At 23.7% G+C, this 26,482-nt stretch overlaps 1 protein-coding gene across 2 annotated transcripts in view; it reads left to right on the top strand.

Annotated features, from left to right (window-relative positions):
- The window catches only part of LOC129606985 (uncharacterized), a 248,231-nt gene that overhangs the window by 156,775 nt on the left and 64,974 nt on the right, over positions 1-26,482 (top strand). For both annotated transcript variants that reach the window (XM_055517651.1, XM_055517653.1), the window contains exon 3: positions 13,460-14,646. In XM_055517651.1, the coding sequence (XP_055373626.1) occupies positions 14,082-14,646 (565 nt within the window). In that variant the 5' untranslated portion in view covers positions 13,460-14,081. The remainder of the gene's footprint in view (positions 1-13,459; positions 14,647-26,482) is intronic.

Raw genomic sequence — 26,482 nt, 5'->3', positions numbered from 1 at the left:
TTATAGATACCTAAAATTTTATACATAAGAATGAACTTTTAACACTCTAACTGCCTTTAGGACATTGTTAAAAAAGCCTGATTCATTACTGTTAACAATGACTACAAGGAAAATTATTAAACTGGTTCCAACTACCGCCACGATTTTTGGTAGCTGCCGACATCGTAGGATTAAAAACATTTATAATTACCATTTTGGCAGGGATCCAAAATTCAGAAAAGTCCCATTCTAGCGTCACAGTTTCTCTTGACTTATCTATAATGACAGTCAGTCTCTAAAATTCCAAGTGTAGTCTTTGCCAGGTCCAAGTGTGTGCCACACCAATTTTGTATTTTAATATCAGACATTTTTGACTGACGAAAACATATTCAAAAAAGGCAAAAGATTTCGTGGTAGTGAGAGTGTTAAATATACTTGATTGTAATTTTTGAAAATATTCAGAACACATGGCAACTTCATGCAAACATTTTATTGAACACACTACTGTATTTAATACAATATTTTAATGTACACAAGGTTTTTATTTTGTTCAAGAACTTTAAACAGTAAAAATTTGAAAAAAAAATCATATTATACTTTAACCATCTTAAATGGCCTTTAATTTGAAGCGAGAGGCGCCACTAAAAACCAAAAATATAAGTCGCTCATCCTTATCAGTTGTTTTTTGTTTTTTTGTTTTCTCTTATTTATTTTTTTTTTTATTATACTTTATTGAGTTCTTCGCTTCATTTTTATGATAATGCTCTTCATCATCGGAGGGATATTGAAAAATAAAATGGTAATTGATCCTTTTAAAATTTTTTGTTCTGCGATGTTTATTTTTATGTTTGTTGTTTTTTTTTTTAAAGTCAAAAAATATAAAATAACGAAATAATTCAAATAAATAAAGCGTTTAATCCAATCTAAACGGGATTGTTTTAAAAGTAAAGGGCTGACTTTTTTTTAGAAATTGTATACTTATTTTTTACGTATATAACGTGTATGTAATAAGAGGAGAAGAAAAAAGAAACAAATTAAAATGGATAAAGTAATTGGAAAAATTGCAATCCCACTTAATCAAAATGGGGAGAGGAGGAATCGAGTTTGGACATAAATTACATTTTTGGTTTTTCACTTTTTTTCCGAATTTTTTTTGTTTTTAGTTAAAAAATAAATTTTTCACAATAATTTCCGGAACAAAGAACATTGTTTTTCGGTCTTTTGTTGTAGATTTGATTTTTGTCAAAAATTAAATTCGTACAGCGAACGCTAAATGTTTTTGACTATCTCCATATTAGAAATAAACTAATAAAAGTTATTCATTAGCATGAATAAATTTTTAAGATGCTTCTTTTTTGTTAAATATGAACGAATTCAAAATTTTGGAAAAAATAAGCAGAAAACTAGTGAATGCAACATAAATTTTAAAAATATTTTGAGTAAATTATTCCTCTGTTGCAGCGCGTTCACATGATAGCCATCACTATCTTCCTAAATGAACTCTTTTTACTAAATATTCTACTTTAAAATTTAAGAAAATAATTTTTAAATTTACTATAAAAATTTAATTATCTTTTCTATTTCTTCTAATATCTTTGTTAGGAACGTTCGATAGCAAACAGATAAAATATTAATATACCATCGGTTTCAATTATTTGGCCTAGTAAAAAAATCAATAATCAGTAATAAGCCTACTTTAAGATTCAATTATTGGCCACGAAAAACAATACATAAATTATGAAACTCGATTTTATTTAGTTAGATATCCTCTTATTAGATTAAATTTATATACTTAGCAACTGAAGTCAAAGGCACGCCATAATAAGCAGTGAAAAAATACAAAACAAAGAAAAGAAAGAAAAATTTCATAATTTCTAGTAAAAATTTTATTTAATAGCCAAAACACTGATTTTCTGGTCAAGCACTGAAATTTTCTGATTTGAAATTTTTCTGCCCACCCTATTTACTATGAACGGAGTAAGATACATATTTAAATTTGGTTTCGTAAAATTTAGATATAAATTATTTTTTATAAAATATCCCAAAAAATTTTAGGTACACTGATAAAAGATGTTATCTTGAATCTTAATTGGCAAAGAATGTATGAAAATAACAAAAGCTAAGTTTAAGCTATCAAATCAAATCTTGAATTGCTTCTTAATTGCATTGTCCAGCTATTCAAAATTTGAATATAAAAACATTTTTGAAACCAAAGTTTATTTATGAATTTTGTTCTAAAACTTATTGGAAACATTCTTTACTGATTAAATGAAGAGAAAAAACTCAAATGTTAAATTGGTTTTTAAAAATGTTTTTATTGACTGCAAGAACTTTAATTTGGTATTTTATGGTTAATATTTTAAGTTGTTTTTTTTTTACAAAATATGCCTGATTTTGTTTTCAATGCCACATAAGTCCATTAATAAAATGAAATTCTCTTCCGAATGTTTCTCATCATGTTTTACTATAATTTTTAGTCCTCCTTTTTACTTGATAAATGAACTACCCTTATATCGCAATAATTTTAAATTATCGATTGTAAACAGGCGTTATCCTGTTTTTCTTTTCTTCTTTGTTATTTCACTCTTCCATTTTTTAAATTTCTTTTTGTTTTCCGTTATTCCTTTTTGTTTTAATGTTTAACATTTTGCTTGTTATATATTCATTGTTCATTTGAGTTATTTTTATAGTTTTCCTGAACGATTGAAATATTTTGTATTTGTATTTAGCTTTTCCTTTTTTGTATGGAAATCGAGAAAATCGGTTGGGCTGAATTTTAACGATTATCAAGATATTTTCATTATAACATTAAACAGTGTCCTTGTAAAATGTACAAAAAAAAAAAAACAAGAAGAAAAAAGGATATTCATAAAAATTTCTCAAGCGATAATATAACATAATTTATGTATTACATTTACAAATATATACATAATATATATACATACAGATTGTATTACAATAATATCATGTGGGTGGATCAGATGTAGGTAGATTATTTTAATTCAGTATAACTTTTATAGCGTAATAAATTATGAAACTCATATTGCAAAATTTTAGAATAGAAGAAAATTTCTTAATTCAAAAATAGTTGTATAAATCGTATAGGTAGGAAATATAGTTGAATTTTTAATAAAAGATGAAAAAAAAAGGATTCTGATAATTTATTTAATTTAGCTGTTCTTTGAACTCTTTGAAAAATTCAATTTAAAATTGTAAGATAAAAGTGTAAAATAAATGAAATACACAATATAACGTTAAATATTTAAACATAATAAATTGATTGAAAAGGAATGTAATGAGGAAAAAATTAAATAAAAAAAGAAGCAAAAGAGAATCATTACATTTAAAGAAACATGATTTCGAAATTAAGAAAACGGAAAATTTATGACCATAATTGACAAAAGAATACAAATTGTAGAATTATTTTTCCTTGTAAATGAACTACCTATACAACTAAACTAAATAAAATCTTAAAGTTCAACTCAAGATTAACGAAGCCATTTCTACCGAAATTTTCTATTTCGTATTTAAATCAGGCAGAATGACACTATAACAAATATAGATTGTAGATTTGTAAAACTGGGGTAAAAGTGAACCGATACCACGTATAAGGATCTATTGTGCCCCTCTCCCCCCCTTATCATAGCACTCCTATAACTTAATTTCGGCTAAACTGATTATTTGGCGAAAATTTGTTTTTCAATTTACCTTTAAATGGGGAAGGGGGAGGGAGTTTGAATTCACGATTTATTTCATGCTGAAGTTCATTTTCAGCTTATTTTCTTTACCACTTATTGCGGTTCGCATTCTAATGATATGTATACAATCTGAAACAATAAATTTATATATAAAAGTTATTCTTTTTTACCTTTTATATATAAAAGGTATAAAAGAAATTAATAAAGGTCTAAACAGTATTTGAAATTTTGGTACTGTAATCAACATAATTATAATTATTTCGAAGGAACTGAAAGGTTTTTTATACTTTCCTTATATGAATTCTGTAATTCAAATAATTTTATATTATTTTCTGATATGTTTGTAATACGTAAAATTATTTCTGCTTAAAGATTTCCAAAATTTTAAAATTGAACTTAAATTTTCATTATTCTTCATTTAGTGCCTAACTCCATATACTTTATACGGAATGATTAAGAAGTACATTTTCATATACATCATTATTTAAGCACTGATATAAAAATCACGGTTAATTAAAAAATTATGCCACAGAAACGATGGATTAAAAGACGACAATGTTGTATATCCGCCATACTATTTTCCACATAATTAGACTTTAATTTTTCGAAAGAATTTAAATTACCAATAATGAAGATTTTGTGAAAGATTCTCATAATTTTAGCAGAACGTGTGCGGTATGCCAAAATTCAACTTTTGATATAAAAAATAGTACCACAGAACTTCTTCATTTATTAACAATTGAAATTGTGAAACTATTTGTAATTCATATATAAAATTTTCGTTGAAAAAAAAAAAAGAACAATTCACATCATACAATTGTAAGAATGTTATATTTAATATTTTGTTCCACTAAAAATATGCAATATTATTTAAATTATTATTAATTTTAGAATAAATTTAAGTACAAATATTAATAACAATTTTGATCTAAATTAAATAACTTTTCAATAATCGTTTGTATTATTATTTAAATATACTAATTTCACTTATCTCTAATTTACTGGAACACTGAAAATCATATAAGAATACTATAATTATTATATAAGGAAAAATAAAATAAAATTTCAATATAATTTTTCAAATTTAACTAAAATTTAACATTAACAAAAGAAATCATTAAAATGAAGTTATAACATTGTCAGAATAATCGAAGATAAAATATATTTATATACAAACATACATACATATAAATGTATCTATATGTAGAAAGAAAAGGAGCTTCACTTTTATAAATTTATTGTTTAAATCGATCAACAAATTTTGATTATTTCTAATTTTTCTTTGTTGGTCTCGTTGTATATTTTGTAACCAAATAAAGATTGTTATTTTCCGCTCTATTTCAGATTCAATTTTCATTATGAAAAAAAAAAAGAAAAATTTTCTTATATTTTTGTTTTTTTTTTCTAATTCAAAATTGAAATAAGAATGAAAAATCAGAAGGATTTTTGATACAAAATAAACAATAAGAATTTTATAGAAATTTATTTTCTATTTGTTCTTTTTTTATTTCTTGAATTTTTATTTTTGTTCTTGAATTTATTTCCTCTACATATTATATATATATATATTTTTTTTGATACTTATAATAATACACCCCTTACATCTCAATCATTATCATTTTGCTTTCATCTTTAAACAAAAGGAAAAATAAATATAGTAGTAAAAATAACAATAATAATAATAAAAAAATAATAAAATAAAAAAAATAAACGAAAGAAGAAAAAAAGGATCTAAAGCCCAACCAATTTATTTTTTCAATATTTTATACTACTTTGCTAAAGTCTTTTAGACCCACAATTTCATATTATAGAATTTAATTCAGTTACGTAAACTAAACAATTTTCATATACAGTATGCAATATATAATGTACAATATTAGAAAAGTAAATAATATAAAATTTTATTTAATTTTCTTCGATATTTTTGTTTTCATTTTGTTTTTTGTTCATTTTTCATTCATTCAATAATTTCAAATTAAGAGCAAGATTTATATATAGAAGTGTATTAAGTCCGAAAAGTACTTATTGTAAGACGTATACAATAAGTTACAATATAAAGAAAAAAAAAAGTATTAAGTCGAAAATATTAATGAAATTTTGTCAGAAAATAGGAAGAGAATTTGAAAGTTAAAAAAAATATTAAATTGAAAAGTTGATATTGCAACAAATTCCATAGAAAATTTACGATCTTGTATATCAATAGTTGGGGTAATAATCTTTAATTTTCTTTTTAAATTTCTGCAATTTTATGATTTTTGAAAATGATTGTATTAAGATTTAATTAGTGGAAAATATAGTTTTCATAAGAAATACTATAAGAAAAATTAAATAAATAAGAAAATCCATATTCTGTACCGTATACGATTAAATCATTATTTGGTACATTTGTTGCTTATACTTAAGACAAACACATTTTTATATGATCATTCATAGTAGGCTAAACCACCTTGTTTGTCCAAAATAATTCTTATTATTTATATTGAATATCAAAATTTTATATTCTAAATCTTATTTTAGTTTTTTTTTAATTACGGCCTGAACGTGTATCTTGCTTTATTACTCACTTTTTATTCCCTTTCAAACCAAAATTCTCATATTTTCCAATGAATATTTTACTTTTCCAATAAAATTGCTCATTTTTTCAATTGGATTTTTGCGTTTTTCCTCAAAGTAACTGAACGTCTAACTTTCAAAAGCAAAGTAAATAAATTTTGTATGCATTTAAAAAAACGAGATACGCAAAATCATTCTTTTCATGATAGTCACTCACTTTCCTCTCACTTTCCGAGTAAAACAGCGAGATGGACGATCAAGCCCTTAATCTTCAATAATTATCTATCTACTTCAAATATTCATTCTGAAATATCTGAAAGAATTCAATATAAAAAGCACTTTTAAATCAATTCCAATTGAAATTTTAATTAAAATTTAATTTTTTTTAAAATTAATAAGCTTTTAAAAAATATTTATATAAAATTTTTAAAATGTGTTTGTTCTTAAACAATAATATTCATTTTCATCAGTTTTGTTCTTAAACAATTCAGTTTGTTTCTAAACAAATTATTTATGTTGCAACAATTTTTCTTTTTAATATTAATTTTTTTTGTATATTAGCTGCTTTTAATTGGAATTTTCTTTTCAAAATGCAGGAAGTTTAAAAAAAATTCTTTATGGTATAACACAATTGGAAATATTATACTGTATGATTTCAGTATAATAGTTAGATTATTATAGTTATTTGATAAATTTGAACATCAAAATGTAGAATTATAGAGGCAAAGCAATGAAATAAATTTAAACAAATTTTCAGAATTAGAAAAAAACAAGTATGTCAAGACATTTGAATAATTATTTAGTTTGAATACATATGTATGTATATTTATAATATATTATTAAAATAAGAATTTTTGTGTAATTACTATATTTAAAATTACAAAATTTTAATTAGAAAATTATTTTTTCCCTTAGTTAGTTAATTAATTTCAAAACGACAAACAATGTTATCTTTTACTAAAATTTAAAAGAATGTACTTGCAAGATTCTTTCAATCGAATACTGAAAATTCTTTACTTTTTCTAAATGTACTTGTATATATAAAAATGCCTTCTATAACTAAAACATCTTTAAATTGAAAAAAAAATCTTAAGTTCTTAACTCATTTTTTCCTTCTCATTTAAAAAGGAAGAAGTTATTGCTTCGAAAAAAATTTTCTCGTATTTATTTTGTAATTTTTTTTTCAATTTCTGCTCTTTTATTAACACTAAATGAATTTATTTTCTTATATGATTATTATATAAATTTTTTTTTCCTTTTCTTGTATATTTTTCAATTTTTATTCACTAAAAATTTTTACAATTTTTTTTTTTCAATATTTTTTTTCTGGTGTTTTTCGAGTTTTTTATTCTTCCAGGATTCAATTACGATCACGTGTTGAAAATATAAAATAAAAATTCTTGTATATCGTATAAAAGGAAAATAATAACAATAATGATAATGAAAATAGAAAAATGTTCCGTTTTTTTGTTTTTCTTCTTAAAAAAATCATGTTAAATTGAAATGATACCACACAAATACGATCAAAATCATTATTATCAAAAGGGAATCAACATCAATATTAACTAAAGTGAGATACAATAAAGGGAGATTTTGTATTCTGTTTTTTTTTTTGTTTTTATAATAGTTAAATAACTCATCACTATGTTTTTCTTTATACCATGTAGTACCCACCTACCTATATAACTGTTATATAAATATTTTAATCTCTGCATATATGAACAAGTGACTTTTTCATGTATTATTATAATATAAACTTGACCATATTATATTTTGTTGAAAAAGAAAAGGTTTCCAAAGAAAAAGTAAATATTTTCTCTTTTTTATTTTATTTTTATTGTTATACATATATAGAAATATCTATATAATAGCAATAATATTTTGAATTATAGAGAAGTACATTAGAGTATTATAAAGAAGTCATATTGTCATACTCCTACCATTTATTTGGACATCAAAAACTAATAGAGAAGAATAATATAAAAAAATAAAGTGAAAATGTCTGCGACTACACAGAAAAACAATATTTTTAATAACACATACATATAATATACTAACACTAAGTATCTAGCACGGTATCTAGCAGAGTATTAAATGTTGCGATTTTATATACATTATTATATGAAAATATGGTTATACTCCGGCATATACACATACGTAATTGTTATATTATGAAGATACCATACTCTTTATAACCTGCAAAATCATTTTGATCTGTGGTTGAATAGTTATAAAATAAAAAATCTATTGAACATGAAATAAATATTTTGTAGTATTGTGTTAATAATCAAAGTTAAAATCATGTTGAGCTAGACTATTATGGGATAAATTGAATAAAAATAAAAAATATTAGAAACATAAGAGAAAAAAAAAGTGAGATAGTTAAAAAAAATCAACAAGAATTTTTATCTAACCACGACAATAATATTAATTTAATGTAATTTAAACAACATAAGGATGTAAGGTTTCTGTGTACCTTAATATTCATGTACAACAATATTATAGCTATGTGCACTGCATCAATAACTTTGTTGAATTTATCCTTTATACATAGATTATGTCCTTTATGTTCTCTAGATTATACAAATAGATTATACAAATATACTCTGTATGTATTCGCAGACAGTTTTATTTTCAGTATAATAACTGATTCTTAGATTTCTATTTTTATGATGAAAATTTAATTAAACTTGGCATAGTATATCATAAATACTTTATACTTGTAGATTGTAGATTTGTAAGAATGGGGTCTTGCCGCGATAACGTATAGGGATCTATATCATCCTCTCTTGGTGCGGGGACATGACCCTAGAGCTACCGCTCAATATTTACCGCCCTGATTAACTAGAGCAACTTATGAAGCGCAGAAAACCGTAGCTTTGCCGCCATGGGAGCGAAGTTTCCCAGTATTACTTTTCTCCTGCAAGCTAGAGCAGCACACTCTCCTAGAAGGTGTACTTGAGTTTTCCCACCTTTCCCACAAAACCTGCAAGCTTATTCACTTTACGTGCCCAGACTGTTGATATGCCCTCTAATTCTGCAGTGACCCGACAAAACCCCAGTGAGGATTCGCATTTGATTCTTACCCATCACTATAATCTCCTTAAATCGCTTCTGATTATAATCTTTCAGAAGTCTCTTGGCCTGCCGCAGTCTCGGAAGACTTCACCAGGGCTACTACCTACTCTCCCCTGATTTCTTTTTAAGTTTCCAACGAATAGTATGTAATTCCGCAGAAGATCTCTGACCAAAAGATAGGTGCGTTTTCCACACTACTCACCGGCGCATAAACTTCCATCTTTAACTTATATGCTTAATAGATTTTTGAGTACATTTTTCATATTTATCTTAATAAAATTTTCTCAAAAAATTTGATAAGTGGTTGATAGAAAACGGAGTTAAATTCAGACATGCCTCAAAATAATATTATTATAATTTAACGAAATTAGTGCAATGGTTTTATAAAATTAAATAGTATTATTCGAATCATTTTATAATAATAAAGTTTTAAAGTTTAAAATTACGAGAAAGTATACGGAGAAATTACGAGTGAATCATCAACATGCAATAAGAAAATCAAATATAATATGTACAAAAAACATGCAAATATTCAGATCGAAATTTCTGTTAATAGACATTAGTTTTTATTCTTGAATGAGTTTGAGGAAAGACTTACGAATGATACGCTTATTTCAATGAAACTTCTCCTATACTTACTGCATCTAACCTTAAAAATTTAAATGATAAACATTGGACACTTAGGTATTTTTTTCAAAAAAATATAAAATCTTTTACTGGAATAAAATCACCCAATTTTTTTCCTCGAGTGTTCATATGACTTATGAGACACAAGTGGGCATGTTATATACCATTAATAGAAAGACTTCTGCGCTAATATGATGACTTAACAAATTTTTAGGGAGTGTTTTTTATTATTGATTCATGGTTATTAAATTTTAAGACATTACTTATATATGTATATAGTTAAATATTACCAATTTTATTTTCACATCTTACGCTTTTTAAATTCCGCGTAACCATTCTTATGTTATACAAAAGTATATTAGTATTTTTACCTAACTGTTTAAGTTTTCAATTAACTGACAATTTTAATTTTAAAATAGTAATAATTCCAATTTAGTATTATTATATATAATTCAAAATAAGACTAAAAAGAATTTACACTGAATTTGCAATATTTCTTAATATAAATTTGTTAAGTATATACGAAAAATTGCATACCACTGGGCGTAAATAGCTTTAAAATTGATAGTTTATGTCATTAGTTGATAATATGAAGTAAAATTAACAAAATTTATTGATTAATTGAATAAAAAATTTTTTCACACAAAACGCTTAAATTTCTATGCTATAAGTAAAGCACTACAAATAACCCCATAAATAATTAAGTACAAATGATAATTAGATTATTTTTCTGTGTGCAAATTCTGTTATACCTACGTGAAAAGTAGACTGTACATTTAAAACAAATACGAAATGTTTGATATTTATTTTAAATATTTTAAATATAAAAAGGGGAATAAATTTGCATAGAAACTTCACTGAATTATTAATTTTTAAGGGTAGATGCAATTGCAAGTGTTATACACTCGGATTGTTATTCAAATGAATTGTAAGATTTCGTAATATTTTTAAAATGATAACACTCTTACAAAACTGCGATTGTAATTTAAATTCTTTTCTTTATTAGTATTAAAACAGGTTTTTAATATATTTTTATATATTCGATGAAAGGTATTTTTTCTTTATTCTAATTAATTACCATTGGTACTCGAATTTCTTCAGTTTTTGTTAGTATACTTAATTTTATAATAAAAATATGAAATAAGAATTTCAACTATTCAATATTTTTAAAAAAAAAGTATAAAATTAACTACATCAATTTCAATATTATTTTTAGTTTATGGAATAATTCTGGTTCGTTTTATGTTTTCTTTTTTAATTAATAATATTTACATAACAATAATCCTTTTCTGAATGTATTTCAATATGGTTTACCATTTATCATCAAAAACATTAATAACTCTTGGGGTAAATTTAATTAAAATACTTTTATATACATATTATATAATATTATAATAATTTTTAATTATAACATATTATACGTCATATACAATGTGTTTTTGTTTGGTTGAGTTGTTAAATTGTCCAATTTTTCTGTTAAACATAATCAAAATGAATTTTTATTTTTTTGTAAAATTTCCTAACCATACTGTTGATGATGAGCGGTAAACCATTGCAATTGAATTGTTTTTTCTTTTTTATTTTTTTTTTTCAATTGTACTTTATTTATGAGCTTTTCTATGTATTACAATATTAAGTATTACAAAATATTTTTTTAACACAATAAAATAAACAAAAAATATTTTATTTAAACACATGTTTTCCAATTTTATTAGGCCAACCTACAATTATAAATAGTAATTTATGCATGAACCTTCACATTATAATTGTGTATGTTCAATGTGTCTTTGAATGTATGAGTACATAAATAATAATAGAATGCGTATAACATTGTAATTCAGTTTTAATAGAACAAAAATTACTATTATTGTTGAGGGAAAGAATTTTATACAATTATAATACGGAGGAGATTAATTTTGTTAATAGTTCATAATGTATACATAAAATTATAAAACTTTTGCGAATGAAAGTTCAGGGGATACTAAAATAAATTTTTGAAGAATATTATATTTGTGAAAGCTAATTCATTGCTTCAACACCTTGAGCCGATAAAGCAACTTCATTAAAAAATTTTATTTTGAGAAACATTTTCTTGCTAAGATCTTCATGCCTAAAAAAATTGTAACTTTTACCTTTAAAGAAATTGAACGTGTAAGAATCGAGTAAACTAATTAGCACTCCAAGCTTTTGAGAAATATATTAAAAGACTTACGTAGGTACATAAATATTGCAATTTTAATATAAAATTTCCAAAATACTAGCTGTAAATTTTGTAATATTTTGAAATTGAAATTGCAACAATCTTAAATCAAGACCTAACATAAATTCCTTTCACAATAGTTAAATTCAATCTCTTTTTATCTTTTATAATATGAAAAACTTCAAATCTATGCACATTATGAATATCAAGTACCAATTTTATTTTAAATTTAGAAAAACTCACATTTCTCTGCTCCGCATAATATAAAATGTAATACAAAATTACCTATATATACATAAACTACTAAAATAATAAAATGGCGAAATTATTTTATAAAATCTCTACGTGAAATAACATAAAAATATTGAAGTGAATCAAAGAGCTTACCAGCTAATAACAAAATTTAGTAAGATTTTAGATTTTATTTATTTTTCCTACTACCGCACACAGTGTACTCCTTCTCGTCATTCTAATATTTTAAAGTTAGCTATTTACAAACAAAAACAAAAACAATAAAAAAGGGGTCTTAAATGTAAAAAGGACTGAAAAAAAAGAAAAATAAAAATATTATTATTAATATAATAGATTTTTTTTCTTTTTATTAATTTTTTTTTCCATACTGAATCCAACAAATATAATGTATGTTGAAATTATAGGAAAGAGATGGAAAAAACAACAAGAAAAAGAACCGAGTAACAACAATAACAACTTAAAGGATATTATAATAAAATATGAAACATAACTTCCTGGTAGGAAATGACATAAGTTATAAAAATTTACTTTAAGGATTTTCCTATATAACACATTTTATTTTTCAACTTTTATATTTCTATTTCTTGTATATTATATTTCTCTTCATAATGCGGTAAAATGAAATGAGAAAAAATTAAAACAAGTATCAAAAAAGTTAAGAGTTGAAGTCAAAAAGAAAACAAAACGATTACACATACAAAAAGCAGAAAAGAAAAAAATTTATATAAAAACAAAAGGATACTTTCACCTTGTTCTTTCATTCCATATAGATAAATTTTAGTATTTCTCTTTCTTTCTCTTTATGGGTTTTTTGTTCCATTTAATTTTATTTATATTTTATTTTCATAACAACTATAAAAATGAAAAATAAAAACATTAGAAATGTGTAGGTACATAGCTAAATAAAAATAGAATAACAAAAGAAAAACATTATTATCCTGTGTTTTTCTCAAAAATAATAATCGACCTTTATGTTATTACAGTATTAAAATCTCTAATTAAAATTAATATAAAATGATAATATTAAAACGAATCCTTTATATTTATATTTTTTTTCCATTCATTTTTATAGGTAAACAGATTCAGAATATTCAGAATGGAGAAGAAAATCAAGCATAGAAGTGAAATAACGCAGGACAAGAAAAAAATCAAAAATATTATGTTATACAAATTAAAATCAAAATTTTATTAACATAAAAATATTATATACAAAAAAAAAATTATCGAGTGGATTTTAATATTAACACAAAACAAAAAAAACATTAAAAGTGTAATTATCATAATTAATATCCTTTGAAATTATTACTATACTGGTATAAAATTCGAACATAATAGAAAAAATAATATTCATAATATTGTACCATATTGTGTGTATGTTGTTTATTAATATCCAGTTAAATTCTATATTGTAAATGCACACTCTATAATTATATCGGTAAACGAACACAAAAAAAAAAAAAAAACATTTCTAAACAATATTAAAATATTGTAAAAAAAAGAAAAAAGAACCCTAGAAAAAATTAATAAAAGAAAAGGATATACGAATGGAATTATCACAACAAAAGCAACTAATAAAATTAAATAATAATAAAAATAATAATAATAATATAAAAATAATAATAAGTAGAACTTTTTTAATATTATTTTTGATAACATATGTGCTGCCATTTTAACATTTGTATATATAGAAAAGAATGGCAAAATTGAATTTAATTTTAAAAAGAAATATTAAAAATAAACAAAAAAATATTTATAATATAGAAACAGACAAAATAAAAAAATGTCCTTGGAAATCGTCTGTAATAAATTTTCGAAAAGAAAAAGAAGAAGAAAAATTTTCATTCAAAGAAAATTTACAACAACAGCAAAAAAAATATCAATATTATCTCATCAACAATATAAAATCAAAAGAAAATATCATAAAAAATATAACAAATATACGAAAAATAAAATTAAAAGAAAATATCAAATGTATATTAGAAAAAATAATATCATCAACATCTTTAATATCAAATATATTAAAAATACCAGAGAATATAGAAAAACAAACAATAAAAGCAGCAACGACAGCAACAGCAGTCACATCAATAGCAACAACGACAAAGACAACAACAACTACAACCACATTAACAAATTTAAATTTAATAAATCGACTGAAAGTGACATATTCACAAATTTTTATATTAATAATATTAATAATATCACAATTGACTGGAAGAACTGGTTGCAGTGGAGATCCAACGGATTTTCAAAAAAATAGTATGTGAATTTTATTAAAAATATAAAAAAAAAAATATTTAATATTTATTTTTTTTATTTTAAATTGTTACAATATAAATTTTTGTTTTGAATGACCTTGAATGCCGTTTAAATTTTGACTGCAAAGTTAAACTGATAAAATAATAAGAATCAAAAAAATATTTTTCCTTCATTAGATTGGAAAATTAATTCTATTTCAAAATTTGCCATAAGTTTACGAGACTTAGCTTAAATTTTTTAAAAATATTACATTTTGAATTCAGAATTTGAGTTGTTCAGTATTTCGCGATATGTTTTCTAAAATATCTTAATAAATTGCTACATAAACATAATATGAAATTTTTTGTACGCTTGAACGCAAATTTGCATTGTTTTAAAATTGAATCATTCTGTGCTACCATCGTAGAAGTATAATTCATATATATTTTGGTGCCAGTTGTACTCTATTAGAAAACATTTAAGAAATTGAATTTATTATTATTATTATACCCTACGGCCTACACCTTAAATGAACGGTATATTAAATTGGGTATGAAATTTGTTACTAGTTGAGAAAATCGTCTCTAATATGAAATGATATATAAATTCCTGTTCAGCGTAAAATTTAGCGTTTATTTCAGATAATTTATAGTTGCTTTGTCAGTCTGATTGCACGAAAACTCAAAAATGAAGAAAGTAAACACCATCAAATTTTTAGGAATTATTTCTTTTTGGACAAAAACTATTGTAATTAGACTAATTCGAACAACGAGTGTAGGGTAGCTGCTATATAAGTCAATAAAATTATTTTATAAATCTTATAAAACTAATAAACTTGGCAGTTATATATCTGTCAGAAAACGACTGTTAGAGAATTTTGTGAAATGGCTTGACAAATTCGACTGCCATAAAAATCTCGATGTAAATTTGTTTGTACATTATTTTGTAATTAGTTCGTTATGTTGTACAGAGTAAAATTCACTCCGTTGAGATCTACTAAAACGCTTTTTTTTGTTGTTTGAAAAACAATTTAAGGAAATAATAATTTTTTTTCCTTGATACTTTGAAAATATTTTCAAATTAGAAGCCTTCCACTTTTTTTTTTTGGTTCAATCCCTCTTACCTTTATTAATAATTTATTTTTTCTCCTCAAATCAGAAAATTTTTGATATAAAAATTTTGTTTCAAAACAAATCTGTCCCATTTTTTTCTTTTTAGCCCCTGGAAATGAAAATTTTTGTTCGGTAAAAAAAAAACATAATTTTACTGGAAAATTTTTCAATACTTCTTATCAAATATTTTAAAGTTATGCCTTTTCTTATTGTAATTAGATTAAACCAAGGTAAAAAATTTTCAATTCACATTAAATTTAAAATAAAAAACTTTTCTGTATTAAAATAAGAAAAAAATAAAATAAAAATGTAAAAATTTGCAATCCTTTGTTTTTCCGATTTTTTTCTGCTTTTTGAATTTTTGATAGTCCTTGAAAAATTAACCAGGAAGAATTAACGATATCATACACATAGATTTCGTTTGCAATGTGTTTTAATCAAATTCTTAAATATCAGAATGCTGAGAATTAAATTATGATTTCACATTATCATGTTGTAAGGTTAGGCTTTTCAATTTGAGTTCAATATGGTTTCAAACACATTATTTTATATAGACTATTATAATAATAACACATATAATTGGTTCACATTTTAAGGAAAGAAAACAAATCAATGCAAAAAAGCTTCAATCTGAAGTGAAGATCATAAAGGAGTCATTGAGTTTTATTATATTCTATAGCAATTAAGAAGTGTTAACGAGTCCAAAATGATGTCAATAAGTTCGCATATGTATGTTTGAACAAACAAAATCTTTAAGAACGTTTTGCAAGAATATTTCAAACTATTGAACTTACAATTTTCTGAACCAACATTTGAAAACAAAAACGCAGTTTGTAATCTTGCCATAATAAATTTAATTGTGGCGTAGCATTAAATATTTTTCGATCAACAAGAAAATCATGAAAATTCTAGAGTTTTTCAAACTTATAATTTAAATTTTATATATTCCAAAATCAACTTTTTTACAAAACTCTTGAACTTAAAATTCTACAACAAATATTTATATAGCTAAGAATATGTAGTATTAAATGAAAATTTTTTAAGAAATATTTTGAATTTTCAAATTGCCTATATCACATTTAAAATCGAATTCTTAATACTTACATAAAAAATTTTTAAATATTTTTTTATTACTCTGGGGAATTTAATACCATCGAAACAATCTAACATTAAATATAAAATAAGAAATGTGTCTGAAAAATATGCGTCTTTAAATGTACAAAGAAAATTTGAAAATATTTACACGGAAAAATATTTATGAAGTTATTTCCAATAATTTTCGAAATATTTACTTAAAAACGGTAATTTTAAGGATATTTTTTATCATTAAAGAGAAAGTCTATTAAAATATTCAAATTCTAAACTTGAATTATCTTAATGATTTAGTATGTAGAGTAAGGTAGCATTATTAGTAACCTGAGTCGTAAGAAGTATGAAAGTCGTTAATTGGGTTGCTGATTAAAAATGCACATAGTTGATGGATATTAGAAATTGTTATTAGAAAAACCAAGTTAATCAATTGATGGTCCCAAATTTCAATTGAGAGAGTCGTGTAATTTAAAATAAAATGAAAACTTTTGTCATAGTAGTAAAAGGGAAGAAATTCAAAATTTACTTAGTACGGTTAGTGCGGGCTGGTTGGAATGAGGGGCGCAAAAAACAAGGCAATACCACAACGGGCTTAAGTGATCTATGTGTATCCTTTGGGCGACCGCGACAGTCTAACCTAACCTAACCTACTTCGGTTTTAGAAAAAACAATGTTTGCAGAAGTTTAAAGTTTCAATAATTTTCTTTAAGCAAAATTTATTCTTTTTAATTGAAAACCAGATCTGTCTAAGTTGAATTCTTTAAATTTTATTTTTAAACCAAAATATTTATTTATATTACATTTACATATCTAACTATATGATTTGTATATTTCATAAAATAATAAGATTTAAGCACCCACATAATTCATATTGTACAATGAAATTTTTTTCCAAAACGTGAAAATATGCTATCTGGGGTAGAATTACCGATAATATAAAAATTATAAAAAATTTTTAAAAATTTTCTGAATTTAATTATATAGTAAACTAAGTGTTATAGATACTATGGCTCTGTTCACTTTAAGTCAAAATCAAAAGTTTTACTTAGTATTTAAATGTTAAAAAGAAAATTTTCGTGTTTGTATTGCAAAAGCCAAATTTCATGTTATTGTTATGCCTATGGCTCTATTAAATTGGATGCTGATACTAATTAATTCTACTGGTACAATTAATCATAAGATTTCAAATTCATATATGCACATATACATCCATATTCTTATTCTAGCTCTAAAAAATGTTGCAAGTTAGTTCGTATATTGTTGAATTAATTATATTAAGTTTATGTTAAGAACTACAGTAAAAATTCAATTATAATTGTAATGCCAGAATATTCTGCGTTTGAGAAACTTTGACCTAATTGTAATAGTTGATCAGTGCATGTGAAAATTCGTAAAAAATCAATAAAACGACATAAAAGTCGTAAGAGACGATTTAGCTAAACATATCGGATTAGTTCAAAAACTTTAAAACCTTACAAAAACCTACATTTTTTTCCATTCCTTACATTACAAAAAAAAATCAAAAAAAAGGGAAAATCCATAAATATTTTTCTGAAAGGAAAATAAAAACGGCATGTTCAATTTATCTCTCCTTCTTTGAACAGTGCGTCAACAAAAAGAATATAGTAAATACATTTGAAATTTCAAAAGAGAGCCAAAATTCCACGTGCCAGAGAAAGTAGCACCTTGCGGCATTCTTTTCTTTGTCCCACTTTATTTTTTTTTTTCGTTTTTTTTTTTTGTATATTATTACAGACTTTTATATCCTGTTATATTCTTCTTATTGTTATCTCAAAATTTCCTTTTTCCAGAACAAAAAAAAAACAAAAAGGAACAACTTTATGTCTCATACCAAAATAATTTTTTTTTTTTCGTATTTTTCTTTTGAAGTAGAAAATTTTTCAAAGATATTTTCCTTTGTTTTCTTTTGCACACATAACATTTAATGGTTAACACATACAAGTTAATACCTAAACAATACACTATATATATAAAATTTTAAGTACAACAGTATATTTCTATATACTTTACATAATGTATATTATTCAATATTTAATAGAATTTCTATGATCAAGTATGGATCTAATATTTAATATTGTTATTAAAAAGTTGAACGTCTAAAAATCGGATATTATTCACGCACATATAAACACATACGCAGTATACCTTGTTGTATAATAAAACTAAATAAAAATGCCTAAGGATATATTGGTGTATGTACTTACAAATATATGTGTATAATTTTGTATTGATTCTATGAAAATAATGATTGCTCCTTTGAGCGTTAAAGTAGATAAAAAGAAAAAAATCCAAACCCAAAAAAAAAAGTTATTAAATACATTTTTTGTTTAGTCCTCTAAAGTATAAGTACAAGCATAAAAACAAAAAAGTTATAAATTTATATGTCAACCATATATATGTATATATATGTAATTTACGGAATACTTGTAATAATTTTACAATAATTCAACGAAATAAAAAAAAAATTTAATAAGTATAAAATAAGAGACGAACGAAAAAACGGGAGAAAAGAAAAATAAAGTTAAATTGTAAAAATTTTCCCGACCAGAACGAAAGGTACACCGAATTTATGAATGAACTACAGACCAAAAACAAAAGAATGTCCATAGAACTTAGTGAAGATTTTTCATTGGACATTGTCATTTCTTCCGTCGTTATGGCCCCATAAAATGAAGTTGTTCAAAATCGTGGGTCGTTGCAAATGGTATCAATGAAAATTCTTTAGGTTCCTAACAAAAATTAATTAAGAGTTGAAAGATTTGTCTGTCTCTGACGAAAATAAAGTTTAAATTACATTTTTCTAGAAATTTTTCGGATTAAAATCACGAAAATGTTTTCTATAATGTAGTGACCATACACAATAAGTGAAATAAACTACAGTAATTAAAAACTGAAATAAATAAAAAATATATTTTATTGTTACATATAAACCTGAGCTGACCCATAATAGATGAGTTGATGAATTGAAAGTGAAAAGTTCACTTTATTTCGGCATACCTATTTCGAAAACCTTTACAATTTTTTTGGGAATAATTTTAAAAAATATAAGCGAACTTGGTGCCACAAGATTTTTATATACAATTTCTATTATACTCGTATTTTCTGCTGATTGAACGGGATCTGATTTGGGAATTTTTATAAAACTTTTGTTTTTATTTTGCAATTATAGCAAGCCTATTGTTAAGCGGCGAATTATAATTTTTTTTAATAAACAATAATAATGTACAAATATTTTATATGTACATGCAAATGTACAATATCTTTAAATAACTTTAACTGTTATTATTTTTATGAGTGTATATGGTTAGGGAAGTAAAATAACAATGTTCGTAATGTGTTGGCAAAAGATAAAAATATATTTTTCAAGAAATATTAAAATTACAATAATTGTAGCATAGTTCCAGGAGAATTTCTAAGGAATTCTTTTTTAAATTTTATTTTATAAAAATTTTTAATCCTTAACAATATGACACGTTTTTTATAATGTCTTTCGAAGAAAACAAGATTATCAAAACATAGGAAATTTTTATTTTAATCTGAAAAAATTAAATAATAAAAGTTTTGCCATTTAGTAAAACAAAAAATTCCGGCAACTGACTGCAAAATTTTTATTGTAATTGATACGAAAATTTTCAACATTTTTTTTTTTGGAAATTAAAGTAAAAAAACAGAATTTTATTTTGAGATAAAAAGTCAAGTAATGTGCACTCTAACTTCTATAATTAGTTAGAGTGCACCGTCGTATCTTCTAATTTTTATATGATAAGATTTTGGATCAAATATCTTTTAAAAGTGAAATTATTTTTTTTTTAATTAAAATTAAAAATGCTTTACAACTTACCCTTAAAATGGTTATGGCTAAAATAATTTGAATATTCTTTCCCATAATCATAATAAATCCTGTTCCAAAACTGTACTCAATTGTGAAAAAAAATAGCGTATTTATCATAAAGTTTGTAATGAGGGCGAAGTTGTAATTATTCATGAACAGCTTCAATAGAAACGCCTTATAATAAATTACAAATATTACTAAAATTTGTGCTAATATGCAGCTCAAAAATTAAATCTAAACTTTGACGTAGAGTCTTCCAAAGTTAGGTTAAAGAAATATCAGGAATTACTCAATTATTATTACTGAAAATTTCTTTTTTCTTGTCTAATGTTATTCACATGTTATTCTTGAGAAATTCGTCCAGTGACAGTGTATCATTCAATATTTGCTCTATATAAAAAAGGTTTGCATAAAGTACATTTTAATAAGCATTAATAAGTAAAACAGATGAAGAGAAGTTTGAGTTTAGATAAAAATTCTCCAGTTTCAATACTCAAGTCCAATTATTTGTAGTAACTAAGTGAATTTATTGGTGCGCCGAAGTTTATACTTATAATTACTAAAGAAACGTCTTCTAATAAAGTACTTTGAAATCAAAATAATATAGGATTATTACAGAATTTTTATGGACCATTCCGAGGCAATTTTGAAATTTTTATTTTAATTATTACATATAATTCTGCCCATACACTTTTTATATAGCTTATATAATTATTATTAAAAAGTTAATCGTGTTATGATGACCTAAATGTAATTCTTCGTCAAATTAATAAAATTTTTTAGTGTTCTTAAGATTTATATGTAGGACATCCTGAAACTCTTGTATACATATCAACTGATATAAAATATGAAATTTTTTTTTTTCGAAATACTTGAAATATTTTATAAATTTATTTACACGAAATAAATTAAGTAAATTTTTTTTGGACAAGAACAAATTGCAATTTTAACAGTGTCGAACGAAGCAATATTCTTATATTTAGGAAATTAATAATTTTTGGAAAACTTAATATACGAAAATTCAAAAACGCGAACTGAAAAATAGTTTTAATATAGAGGCTGCTTTAACTAATGGATTATCATTTGATCGAACATCAATACGAAATGATAAGCTAATAAGTAATAATGTCAAGTATAGATGGTAAAATTCATAAAAAATTTAAAATATTTTTATTTTATTTAAGGATTTTTATCTTAAAAACATATTAGGTTTTGAATATCACGCGGTAAATCCCAATTAATATTTATGACTCATTAATAATTTCCTGCTGCATTGATTCAAAATATTTTTATAAAAATCAAGTTTTTCTCAATAATTTGAGTTCTTGAGCCTAAGAAATATTATATTGGATTAGTTCATACCTGAATATGAAAATAAAATGATTGGCACAAATGATTTTTTTCTTATAAATTTTCTTAAGGGAATATTCGAGCTTCTAAAGTTTGTAAAATTAATAAGAACGATGATGAGAAAAAAAATACTTATAGCTAGGCTATTATTCTTAGAATTTCTAAAAAAAAAAATTTTGATTGAAATTTTATTTAATTTTTTTTTATGCTTTATCTTTTCTCAAGGACATTCAATTTAAGTTAAAATCTTATGTTCTGTTATATTTCTTTATGGATTCATACTTATTTATCGTAAATACATGCGACTTTACTGAAGCTCGATAATAAAATAGAAGAGAAAAGGCAGTAAAATATGATTTGAAAATACTTAAACAAATTTCAAAGGCTATAAATTTTTGGTTTAATTTAAAATTTTTTTGGTTTACTTTATTCATTCTAAACAAAAATGTTGTTTATTATAATTATAAAAATTTATAAGAATTACTTAAAAACTGTAAAAGTGATATAAAAATTTAAAAGTGTGTTGGTCATGGTTGCATAGCGTTAACGTAATTTCAGTGAAAACAAATGCTTTCGATATGAAAGTAAATTTTTGGGTAATTTATTTATGAAAACTTATTATTAGAGTTTCAATAATGACCATTCAAGAATTTTTCAATATGATTTAACGATATTACCATTTGAAATTACGATCTTATAATAAATATAAATTAAGTTCTTTTACCTTGCTGTCCTGGAAATAGCAATTGAAATGATATTCTAAATTTTCGTTTAACAAGAATTTAAAGGTATTTATTTCGATTTTAAGTTAAATATAATCTAATTTTGCAAATAATTTACGCAGGATATTAAAGAGCTTTGCATATCTACCAAATTTGCATACGTACAGGCCAATAGCAAACAAAACTAACACTGCTTGTTACAAAAAAAACGTAATAATAAAATTTCGTCCTTCAAAAATCCAATTTGGATACACTTTCGTAATTTGCTTCGTCCAAAAATAATGCCTATAAGATGCTACTATATTCTTAAAGATTTGCAAATGGAAAGGCGAACTTTATAAAATTTTATTAGTTTTTTTTCTTGTATGGCAATTATAATTACATTAATTTTCAATGTTGAATGTATAAAATAAGTTTGAAAATTTTTAATGAGGTGAAAATTTTAAAAAATCTTGCTATAACTTTAAATTTAGGATTTTGATATAGTACGTAATCATTCGCGAATAAAATATGAATATTAGAAAGTTTCGGTACTCACAAAAAAAAAATTTAATATTCAAAAATTATTTGGAATACAAAAACAAAATTTAACATTGAAAATTTTTCATTTTATTCGCATGATGAATTTAAATTTAAAATTCAAATAATTTATAAAAAATTCTATGCAGAATTTTCAAAAAAAAAAAATATTAATGAGAATTGAATTTTCTTTTTGTTTTTCTTAAATATTCGACACGATTTTCTTTTCTAAAAACTTTTATCATTCAGAATTTTTAATATTCTTTTCTTTAATTTTTTTTTTTTCGTTGAACTTTAATTATGTTTAAGGATTATACATTTTTTTTTCATAAAACTTTCTACGATTTCTTTAGAAATAATTACGATGTTAATGTTATAGGATCTAATAGCATAATTTTCCAATATATATCTATATAAATTGTCCTAATTAACAAAAAAAAATTTACTTTTAAACTTTGTATTTCATTTCTAAAAATGAACGATGGAGCAAAATTTTCCGAATTTGAAAATTTGGATGTCGACTAGATTTTCTGTTTCGATTTCAATTTAAATTTTTTTAATAGCGTAGACAGTATTGTTTTATTTTAATATTTATTATAGCAATGTGCAATATTCTAGAAAAAATAATATGTGAAAGAGTAGGGATCCAATTTATCTAAAATTTATTTTGTAATTTTTATTTAGTGTATATGACAAAGCGTTACGATTTTAAGAATTTTGTATCTGTTTTGTGTCTACTATTCTTACAAAACTGCTTAATTTACATCATACAACATCAAAAAATTGAATGATTTTATTGAAAAACTAATATGCATTTTATCTGACCCATAAATTATTTAATATCAAATTGCAAAGGATGCAAGTTAATTTAGCTTAAATTTATTAACACATTAGCCATATTGTAAAACTAAAATAATAAATAACAACTAATTTAATATGTACATAACAAAAAAATTTAAATTGGCATCTGAAATTTTTTTTAATCCGAAAATATATCTATCCAAAATATGATCCTTTGCTTGCATTATTATTACTAAATAATTTTACTAAACAAGCCAGTTATCAATACCGTTAATATTTCCTGATATTCAAGTTTTTTCTCAAGCTATATGCTATTTAAAAGTCCTTTAAAACCTTTGTCGCTATAATAAAAATTTCTTGCTACTCCATGGACTATATGACTTTAACTTTCTATCGATATAATTTTTCTACATAAAATCCTGTAATTATTTTCTTCCCCAAATACGGACATATTGGTTAGTATAAAATTATTTTTCAATAATTTTCAGTACACATTTTTATTACACGAATAAAAATGTTTATTTCTTAAAATTGTATATAGGTAAATTATTTTACAATTCGAAAAAGTAGATAATAAATTACATAATCGCGTAATAAACGGTACTTAGGCTAGCCAAAAATAAAGGATTTCATCATTTTCCCTTAAGGTACATAAAATTTTAGTAATAAATTGGGTATGAATATTTATATTTGCAAAAACAAAAAAAAAAACATAAAAATAAAATACAGTAATTTGCATACATATGACCCTCCATTCGATTTGGGAATACACACATATTAAAATTAGATGGTGAGTTTTTTTTTTTTATTTTGTACACTTACATTTTACTACTTTCTCTACATTCGATAACAAGGGTATAATTAATTGCAATAATATCAAAATGATGACGATAAACAGAATTACTATTATGATGATGATGGTGATCGTGATGTCGTGACAATATCAACTTAACTTTATACTATTATAGTATACGATAATAGAATAATTTATTTTCAATGTAATATTATAGTGAACAAGTTATTGTAAAAATATAAAAGAAAGGAGGAAAACAAATTTCTAAAACAATAACAAAATTTTAATGCGGCCAGCACATAATCGATTGTAAAATTGATTGTTTTTTTATAATTTGGAGAATATGCGTTGCAGGAAACTGTATTTTGCACACTTGTTTTAAAATGAAGAAAACTAGCTATACTTCTATGGGGTCCGAATTCCCTGAAAAGTTATCACTTACATTCATCGATAAACCCAAATTTCAGAATTTTAAGAAATTCCTTTAATTTCATATTCAGGTATTTCATTACAAATAATAAAAAATGTTTAATTATTTCTTAGTTAAAGTTCCGTTTGTGAGACTAACCCAGTTACTTGCTAATTCATTGTTTTTACGTCTTGGATTGAAATATTAAACCTCATGGAAACGATTGATTATTTCTCTGTATATTATGCGTAAATTTGTAAATTAGATTCTTACTTACTTGCGAATCAAGTTGCTGACCTTTGATTCTGTCGCAAAATGAAATTTGGTGGCTTATCATATTATCAGACGAATCTGTCGAATATTTTCTTAAAAATTATGAAAATTTAAATTCTTAACAACTCTTAACAATTAGACTTGCAATACCAGCAACACTGACCAACCTGTCAACATGGCGAAGATAACAAAAAACCTTCTATATAGATATATTCACACATGAATTTTCATAAAGATTGGTTTAACAAAAATGAAGATGCACAGAGCTACATACGATTCTACATGTACAGATACTTAAATAGCTAAGACAGACCAATAATCCGGAATCTTACTAAAAACGATTTATTTACGTTTTCCACTCAGGATGAAATACTTTTTCGGTTAAAACTCGACATTATGTCGACAAAATATTTTTCCATCACAATACCTCCCTTATTGTATGCAATGCGGTCAGAAAAAAAAAAATTGTTCTAGAGGGAAAAATTTTGTAATATTTTTTTTTTATACTATACAACTTTTACATAAAATTCTATATAAATTTTAATGTCAAAACCAATTCAATTAAAAGTTGAGTGCCAAAAATAGGAAACAGCACATAAAATTAAAAAGAAGGTGAAAAAAATGGGCAATGGTCTACATTTTATATGCTTGAATATTTAAAGTGTTACTCAACACTTTCAGTTAACAATTAAATTCTAATTATTTTTTTCTATATTCAAGTTTCAAACGTTTGAAATAAAGGATTTTGAATGTTTTAGAAAAAAAAAAGAGAATAATAATTATACATATACCTACTTAAGGGTATAAGTTCTATTAAAACAAAATGGGGGTGTGATTATAATTAAGATTTATTAATATTATTGCCCAAACGAATTTGAAAATGTTGATATTGTTGTTATAAAAAAAAAGTATATTAGTTCTATATTAATTTTGTAA

Source organism: Condylostylus longicornis, unplaced genomic scaffold (assembly GCF_029603195.1).
Source record: "Condylostylus longicornis isolate FDR11 unplaced genomic scaffold, ASM2960319v2 ptg000023l, whole genome shotgun sequence".
NCBI lineage: Eukaryota > Metazoa > Arthropoda > Insecta > Diptera > Dolichopodidae > Condylostylus > Condylostylus longicornis.
Note: the sequence above shows the minus strand (reverse complement) of the source record. Positions and strands in the feature narration are given on the sequence as shown.